Source organism: Chelonia mydas, chromosome 22 (genome assembly GCF_015237465.2).
Source record: "Chelonia mydas isolate rCheMyd1 chromosome 22, rCheMyd1.pri.v2, whole genome shotgun sequence".
NCBI classification, from domain to species: Eukaryota; Metazoa; Chordata; order Testudines; family Cheloniidae; genus Chelonia; species Chelonia mydas.
In genome coordinates this window covers 6,527,473-6,537,008 of record NC_051262.2, presented here as the reverse complement: position 1 = coordinate 6,537,008, position 9,536 = coordinate 6,527,473, and the positions used below count along the sequence as shown (strand labels likewise).

General features: G+C 45.4%; 1 protein-coding gene across 4 annotated transcripts in view; it reads right to left on the bottom strand.

Annotated features, from left to right (window-relative positions):
- LOC102947707 (transmembrane protein 45B) overlaps window positions 1-9,536 on the bottom strand; it is a 28,334-nt gene that overhangs the window by 1,485 nt on the left and 17,313 nt on the right. For all 4 annotated transcript variants that reach the window (XM_007068591.4, XM_043534165.1, XM_043534164.1 and 1 more), the window contains 4 exons: window positions 6,254-6,456; window positions 5,169-5,381; window positions 2,860-3,044; window positions 2,195-2,340 (listed from right to left, as the gene is read on the bottom strand). In XM_007068591.4, the coding sequence (XP_007068653.3) occupies window positions 2,195-2,340; window positions 2,860-3,044; window positions 5,169-5,381; window positions 6,254-6,456 (747 nt within the window). The remainder of the gene's footprint in view (window positions 1-2,194; window positions 2,341-2,859; window positions 3,045-5,168; window positions 5,382-6,253; window positions 6,457-9,536) is intronic.

The window sequence follows — 9,536 nt, the reverse complement described above, 5'->3', positions numbered from 1 at the left end:
AGCACCTTACCCCGTGTCCGGGAGGAAGAGATCCCTCCCCATCTATCCTGGAATGACACCCCCACCACGTGCTGAAAAGGCAGATTTCACCTCTTACCCCAGCGAGCCCCTTGTTTGATACTCCTGGAGAGTGCCCTCAAAAGGAAGACCCCACTATACACACACACAGTGCTCTAGGCATTATTTTGGGTTGTTCTGTGTCCTGTGTTATACAGGGGGGCAGACCAGATGATCACAATGGTCCACTCTTGTCTCGAAATTGATCAGTCTCCTAATGCCAACTATCCAGGGCTGCAGAGGGATTACAGGCATTGCATGGGGGTGGAATAGCAGGCCTGGTAATTCTGTAGCAGCTCCTCGGGCCATTCCCTGCAGAGGGATTGGCATGTGCCTATCGCTAACCTGTACAGAGAGAGCGACATCCGGATGGCAGTGCTTGTGCTGTCAGAGGCTGATGGCTTCAGGGAACTGATCCATACCAGGCAGAGACAAGGCTGCCTCGTGCTAAGGGCAGGTGGCGGCAAGGTGACACACAGCCCTGGAAACCCCTGGCGAGCTTCACACTTGCACGTTCCAAACACTGCATTTAATGTAGCTACTGCAGGGCTGGCTGCGCAAGTGTAAGATGCTCAGACAAAATGGGCTTGTCCAGTGTGGCTGTGTTAGCTTGGTGCAGCCATTAGCGGGATACGATATTCCATACATACGTACAGATGGGATATGGTCACCTCAGCTGTGATACAGTGAAATATTTCTCTGCGTGTATGGTGAGACATGGGAGGAAGAATGCTCCTGGGTTTCAGCACAGGGCTGGAAGTCAAGAGACCATGTTTCTATTACAGAGCTCAGCCACAAATGTTGAGTGTGACAGCGGACACTTCATTAAGCGGACACTTTCATTTTCAGAAAGATGTTCCTCCTGTCGTAGGCACAAATTGTACTCACAGTGGTGTAAACAACCACTTTTGTGCTCCTGGTATTGAGTCCAAATCGGAGTGTTCCAGATCTCTAAGTATTTGAGTGCAGGCAAAATCTGAGGGTTAGATAGTTCACATGGGCATATTTTAAAAGGTATTTAGAGGCCTAAGGATGCTAATAGGCACCTAATGGGATTTTCAAAGACACTTAGACACCTGTCTGCATCTTTAGGCACCAATATACCTTTACAAATCTGGCCCCAAACCTATTTTGTAGGCATAAAAATATATCTGCAAATAGCAGCTGTGAAAAGGGAAGCCAGGTCTCAGCTAGGTTGAAAAAAATATATATCCCTTAATCTCTTGTGGCTGTTTCTCAGTGTTGCCAACTCTCATGATTTTATCACAGGTCTTGTGATAATTCATGTTTTTCTTTAAGCCCCAGCTGCTGGAGTGAATATATGAGATTCCCATCTTTAAAAAAAAAAAAGTTTCTAGCCTGTGACACTTTGGACAACTCATGTTTCTCTTTGCTTGAGTTTGCCCCCTGTAAAATGGAGATGAAAGTACTTCCCTATCTCACCGAAGCGTTGTCTGGATAAAGACAGACTGTGCGGCACTCAGGTATTATAGTGCTGGGGCCATACAAAGACCTAAGACAGACGGATAGCCCTCCTGATTGCATGGAAAGCTGACCCTGTTGTACCAGGAAAGCTCAGAAACCAGGAAGCCTTAAAAAGAACTCCAACTTTATTTATTTAATTTTTGAAATAATGAGATTTTTTAAGCTAAATTATGATTTTCTCGAGGCTAAGTCCTTTTTATATTTTTTAATATTTGGGGATGGCGTTATTTTGCTCTGCCTTCTAGACAAAGGTGCTGTGAATCTAGATGTCCTTGCTGTTTTAAAGTGCTTTGAAATCCTTAGAACGAAATCGACATCGCAATGCCAAGTGCTACATATTCCCAACAATACTTTGACTGTTGTTTCTTCTATACATTTTTTTAAAAATTAAACCTTCACTTTCAATTGCCAGCCAGCACCCAGTGCAAAGAAATAAAAATGGTTAAGACTTCAAGAAGCAACTTTAGAGGCTTGCTGACATTGCTTTGAATCTGTGCATCTGGCAAGTGAAGGATACGCCTCTCGGCGTGCCCTGAAATTTAAAGACGTTTGATGCCACTAAGACTTTGTATTGCAGGTCATGATATGAGCCATTATACGTCATGCTCCAATTGTTTCCCCTTCTTCCCCTGCCCTCCCACCACTAACATACCAGTAAGTGAGAGCGTAGTTGGCAATCATGATGAGAATAGCAGCCGCGTAGTGCCAGAAGAAGCACATGGTGACAAACATGATGTTGTCATGGTCATCCTCATTCCAGGCTGGGCCTCCCCGTGGTGGGAACAGCACAAACCCAATCTGGTTAGAATAAAATGATTTGTTAGCTCTGAGGGGAAAAGAAAAAAAAATAGGTGGATGCCTAACCCTCCAACCTCTAATATCACTTTACTTCACCCTCATTATTACAATGCTTCACTCACTAATGGCGTGACCTAACCCCCACTCATGCACAAGGCTGGACTTGTGGCTCAAGCTCCGATTGGGGCTCAGCAGACCTGAGTTCAAGTCCCATCTTTGCCACAAACTTGCTATGTGAGCTTGGGTAACTCACTTAAAATCTTTGTTCCTCAGTTTCCCCATCTGCAAAAATCTGCAAAATGATCCATGGTCATAGTAAAGGACCTGGGGCTAGTAGGTTTTCAGGACAATTGTTCATAGATGGGTTTTGGAGCACTTACCAAGTAAACCCTGAAAGATAATCCTTCAGTGACAACTGATTGGAATGTACAGTGATGTACATCCCTCCCCCACACCACATTTCCCCACCCCTAATGCCTAATCTTAGAACAAATCTGAAGGTATTGAACCAGAACTGACCTGCCAGAACCAGGTTCCCTGCAGGATGGTGAGGCTAGCCCTGAAGAGCTCCAAGACAATGTTGTCGCGGAGGAAGACTTCCAGCAGGATGCTGAAGGCCCCACCGAACACGGCAATGAGCAGCAGGGAGTGGATATGCTGATCTAGCATGGGGCGGTGAAGGACGTGATAATAAAAGAGAAAACCTGTCGAAATTCATACCAAATTCAGAGTGGCATCGTTAGTAAGGAAGATATAGATTTTGCATTGCAGTTTTCATCAAAATAAATAAATAAATGAAAATCTCGAAGCGCTTGGCAAAAGGAGGCGATCACCATTCTATTATCTCCATTTTACAGATGGGGAAACTGAAGCACATGGAAGCGAAGCAATTTGCCCAAGGTCACCCAGGAGAGCAGTGGCAGACTGGAAATCAAACCCAGGTCCCCATCCTGTGATAGTTGCTGGTTCACACATCACCAGCAAAACTAATAGGTTTCAGCTGCAGATCTCTGCAGAAAGCCCGCTGTTCCCCTGCTCCCACTGCCCACGTGCATGCACACACTCGTGAGTTTATGGCACTGGCAGGCAGAAAGAAATCTTGACATATTAACTGAGCCAAGCTGCCATGGAACCCCATCAGGCCAGTTTTCCCAATTATAGCCTGTATGTCAAGGCAACAAGAAGTTGTCTCAATGCCTTTGAGCTGAGCGTACGGACGACTGAAGCAAAGGAAAAGAGAATGGCACAGCAATCCCTGTTTGAAGGTGCTAGGTCAACTCCCATCACCACCAGCAGTCCGTCCCCTCACTACTGAGTTTTTGCTCTCTATTGTACTTCATTAGTTTAATCCTCACTATTTCCTCCAAGAGTTTGCAAATGGAGATTAGCATGGACAGTGTCCTTTCAAATCCTAAGCCTTTGCAAACGATCATTTCAGTGTCTGAATAGTTCCATGTCAAAAGTCATTGATATCTATTTCCCCCGCCACCCCACACACACACAATCTCTGTTCTGCATTCTTTAAAGTCATGGGAACAGGAGGAGGAAAAGAATCTCGAGATGTTCCTAGACACAGTGGATTCACTACCAACAGGAGCTCCATTCGCACATCGCCATTGGCTTGCCCTGTTCAAGTCAAGTGAAGCCTGAAATCCTGGTTCATGATGTGTTGACTTGAAGCCAGTGCATAGGCCACTTGGATTGGACAGGTGAGATGAAAGCAGGCAAGACCAATGCTGCCTACAGTGGAATTAATTGCTCTACATGACACAAGGACAAAACTCTATAGATGTGAGGCAAGAGTAGCATCTACCAGCTGTTTATGGTAACAAGGGAACTCAGCCTGCTGCTTCATACCACAAAACCATTGTCATCTGAGGAATCCATGCCAGCCTACGGCAAGTATTGTATGGTTTTAAAGCCTGTTAGTAATCATGAGGCAGTTGCTATTGAAATAATGGCAGGATCTTTAGCTTTATCGGTGTCAGTTACATTATACTCCCTTATCTCTACACAAAGAGCTCACCTGCCTGATATTCATTGCTGGGCATCAGAAAGGCCCTTGCTCTAGTGACAGTGCAAGAAGTGACTGGCCCACTCCTTGTTGTGATAATAGCGTGACACATCCTGATCCCAGCTCTAAAGCCATGCCCTGACCAGCGCTTCCAGATTCTGGCCACTTAATTTCAGTCTTCAACTCTATCTACTTCCATATGACGTGAATTCAGCTGGGAAACCTGAAATCTCCTGTGGTCTTCAAACCTCCTCATAGTCAGAGACACAAAGAAATCCCTTTCAATGCAGAAAAAAGTTCTGGTACAATAAAGCCAGATTGAGGTCTCCTCTGATTTAGACGTGGTGGCTGCCCTTCACATCTCACTAGAGGTGGAGGTTAAGTAACACCCCATGCCCCAATTCATCCCAACTTTGCTGAAGTTCAGAAGTTGGCAAGATCCAGTGTCTCTCAGCAACTCACCATTAATTATTCTTTCATGATACTTCCTGTGTTTTGTATCTATGAGATCCCCAAACTTTCTCCCTGAGCCCAGCTGCTTCCAGCAACATCTGGAGATGTTTCCAGCCATTTCAGAATCCAATTAACAGAGTTTATTCCAGTGATATTTTGTGTAGTTTCTCCAGACTCTTAACTGTTTTTCCTCAGCACATTAGCAGGTTTTACAATCTAGTTATCCTCCTAGCAGTAGACGTTCAAAGCTGTCTAGTGCATCTATATCCCCAACTCCCATTAGGTTCAGTGGGTATCTGTCAAAATCCTCTGAGCAGCTTTGGGAATCTCAGCCCTAGCTGTTTGCCATCAGGCTACTAACCTTCAACAAACACAGCCACCGACAGCATAAGACGATCCAGTCCAAGGGGCACCTTGAGCGGGGAGTAAGTGAGCACATCCACCACACCTGAGAGTCCATAGAACAAGTACATGGTCGTGTGCTGCCAGTTCATCAACTTCACCCAGCCGCGTTCCTCGCCACTGTAGAGATACAAGTGGGGGCCATCGGGGACAAACTGCTCAGCCAGCATTCCTGGACAGAGACAAATACAGGGTTACATGTCCTTTCTTTTAAGGGAGGAATTTAAAAAAAGAGGGAAATCCAAAACCAAGAAAAGGAAATACCTTTTTCATACAATCTGTGATTAGACTGTGGAACTCACTGCCACAGGAAATCACTAAGAACAGGAATGTAACAAGATGCAAAAAGGGAATGGATATTTATATGGATATCAAGTTATCATAGTTAGTGACAACAACATTTTTGGAAGGGAGATTAAAGCTTGTGCTTTACAGCTTAAACCAATCTCTGTTAGAGACCCAGGTGAGACCTATCTTGGGGACATATTATTACAGATCTGGCTACTGCAGAGTTCTTGCACTATTCTCTGGCTCATCTGGTTCTGACTACTGTTAGAGACAGACACTAGACAAGATGTACCCGTGGTCTGATCCAGTCTGGCAATGTCTATGAGGAACAGATTTGAAGACAGAACATTCTCCAGGCTGGAGAGAATGAAAAAGGCCCAGTAGAGTTTCTCTCTGTTTGCCAGAAGCTGGGAATGGCCAACAGGGGATGGATCACTTGATGATTACCAGCTCTGTTCATTTCCTCTGGGGCACCTGGCATTGGCCACTGCCGGAAGACAGGATACTGGGCTAGATGGACCTTTGGTGTGACCCAGTATGGCCGTGTTTATGTTCTTATGCTTCACATCACCCATTGGAGACACTTGGTGGTGTGCAGTTCATTGGGCCTTGTTTATATATTGTACATGTAGGATCAAATTTACCCTTACTTTTATGAAATTAAGGGGCTGTAGGGTGGGTGAAAAGGTCAGACAATAATTGTAGCATGGTGAATTGTCTTGGGTGGTCGGGGATGCACTGTGTTCTAATCCTTACCTATCAGGGCAAAGATGATTTTGACCACTCCTTCAATGACATCCAGGCGTTGGAAACAGTGGTTTCTATGGGACTTTTTATTCACCTTCTCGCTGAAGTACCTCAGAGGGTATTTCACAGACCACCAGAGGCCAAAGAGCAGGAAGAAACTGCCTGGGAGAGCATGACCTTTGAAATTTGCCATCACGATCCACCTGCTGGTGCTAAAAGACAAGGAAATAAAAGAAGAGGTGTACTTGTGGCACCTAAGAGATTAACAAATTTATTTGAGCATAAGCTTTCGTGAGCTACAGCTCACTTCATCGGATGGATAAAAAAAGACCATTGAGAGAAGGGCTTTTACAATCTCCCTAACAATGCAAATAAGCCTTGCCCATGGGACATGATCACAGCTAGCTCAGGAAGAGAGCTCTGTTTTCACATCTATTTCAAGATCATTTTACAACCCAAATATTTGCTTTTCACTTTGTCATTTTAAGAGGCAGTGGCATAGCAGATACATTAAGCAGATTCCCCATCGTCCAAGCGCAGTCACTAACCGGTAACCCCATGCCCTGCCAGCAGTGCCCCGACCAGAGAAGAGAAGAGTGCCTCCCTCTGGCTGAGCTACCAGGACTAGGCTAATCTTTACTCAGATACTGATCACACACACTGTATATCATGATCAGTGATGCAGAGCCATTTGTAGAGGGATTTTGGCCCCTGTGACTCTGGACCCAAGAGGAAAAGAATCCTCTTTGAAACTGACCAATATCCCTTCAGAGGAAGCATTAAAAAACAAAACAAAACAGAGTTAGAATAGACCTTCTATACATGTAGCATGGGCAGAGATTACCATGAAACTATCTAGAGGCTCCACCAGGGTATATTGGACCTGTGAGCTCTGAATAGCTGTGGACTGCAAAGTACTGTACAGATCCAGATGAGCTTCGCGGCGTACGTGCAGCTGTGCGGGTGATGGAGCAAGTGCATCACTGCAAGAGGAGAAAGCATGCAAGAAGTTGAAACAAGCCATCTTGTTGGTAGCCCTGGGAATCCACAGCACATCCAAACTGCCTGGCAGGCAATGCAGTCTTGATGTCACTCCTCACTGTATTGTGTCTTAAGGACAAGAGAAGCATCACATCATTTCGCTAGTCTGTGTTTGAACTTGAAATAGTTCTTGAAGCCTATTTTGAAGGATGGCTTGCGGGCAAGGACGAAGCTCTAGGATGGAGCTGCCAAATTAGTGGGGTACTGTGGCAGATTTGCAAAAGCTTCAAAGGGAAAACGCACAGGGGTAAGAAAAGAATGACAATGCATTCATTGGCAATAAACCCTTCCAGACAACAATTCATCCAAACCCATTGCCTCTGATCCAGTTTGTAGCTTTTGCAAATAACCAAATGAGAACAGAGCAGGCAGGGCAGCTACACAAAAGACCTATTCAGAGTAGAAACACAGGGTCACTTTTGTGGTGCAAGCTCTTCCCAACGCTGGCAAGAAAATAAATCTAAATACAGAAGCCACTGGTTCACTGTGCAACATGAGCCAGTGAAGGAGGCCATTACAAACATTATTTGTTTAAGACCAAACGCTGAGGATTTTCATGGTGTGTGAAGAACTACCGTCCCTGGATGCCGTACAGAGATTTTTAATTTAAAGAAATAATCTGTTTCCCAAAGCTCAAAGAGAGAAGTCAAGAGAAGTCAGCTGGGTGCCAGCTACCATTGCTTCCTCTGGGTCACAGCATATTTTACATGGCTCTGGATATTCAGCTTCTACACGCTCATGTGCTGCATACTCCCCTATGGTTCTTCGTATAGCTCCAGGCAATTACTGCTTGACTGAAATGCTACACTCTCTGTGGGTGAAAAGTGCTATATAAGAATTGGGTATTAATATACTGTACCCACAGCCCAGTGTGCATGTGGCCGGACTTGGACAGTGAAGAAAGCTCAGGTATCAGTGAATGGACTCTCCCTGGTTCTGCACAACTTCACTAACTTACATTTCTATGGTATGTTTTATTGTAAAGATGCCCCAAGTGCTTCACAAAAAGATAAGCCTGTACCCTTGCAGGGAGATCACTTTGCCTACCAGAGAAGTGTAGCCACCTCAGGGGAAGAATATGCCAACTTTAACAGTGCAAGGCAACAGTGAATAGTTTGGGGAAGGAACTGCGGCGGTCATAACCATTTGACATATGACTGCCATTGGGCTCTCTCCTGGCTATGAGGAGGTCTTTCCAAAGTGGGTTTGTGTTGTTAATTGCTTCTTCTTTCTAATCCACCCATCACTATATTTCCCCTTTCTCCTTCCCTTGACATAGGTCAATTACAAGAGCAAGACATCTCAGGTTTTGCATCAATGCTTGACAGGGTATGTATCCTATGTATTTCAGGCAGAGCAAAGGCTGATCAGAAGGAGTGGCACAGACCTAGCTAGGAGGGTGGAAGAAGGAGGGAACATTGAGGAATGATTCACTGGGTGGGTGGCTGACCGACAGGCAGGGCTAGCCCTGTGCTGCATGAATGACCTTACACCTACTCTGGAAGTGGTGAGCCATTTCTGGAACGGTTGCAATGGAGCAGTCCACCAGCAATCTAAACAGGGACCTGAGCTCATGTCTTCAGTGTTCCATGCTTTATGTTGGCTGCTGATCCAATTTCAGGTCCATTTCAAGCTTTTGCCCTTATCTATAGAGCTCTAAATTGGCTAGAAAAATGTGGCTGTGTCAGGGACTGTCTCTGTCTAGTCACACCCCACCATGGCCACTTAGTTCAATGCAATAGTACAGCTGATGGAGCCTGGGCTCCAATTAACTTTCTCAGCAAAGGCCCCCAAACTGTTGAAATTGCGGACACCAGAGAGCAAGCTGAGCCTGAATCTTGCATCCTTCAAGGTACATTGCAAGACTCATCGGTTTCCTTGGGTCTTCTAATGTACAAGCTGCAGATTGACCGCAACGATTTACTTCTGGAAGTAACCACCTAGGACTTCTGTTAAGTAAATGACTCTAAACAGAAGGGACAGAGCAGGTCTTTACATGGAAGGAACAGATGTTACACAATGGCAGACAGATGTGAAAATGATGGAGCTCTGAGAAATGCCAGCTGTAGTGCAATCAGGGTGTGAGATTGCTCCACTGTTCCTTCCCTCCGCCTCCATCCAGGGAGGGAGCAGAAAGGTGAATACTGCATGGGAGGGGCTCATTTCACAACTACCCACACCCTGCCCTGGAGGCATTTGGCATTGACCTCAGCACGGCAATGAGGCCATCCTGACACACCTGCTTTTATTG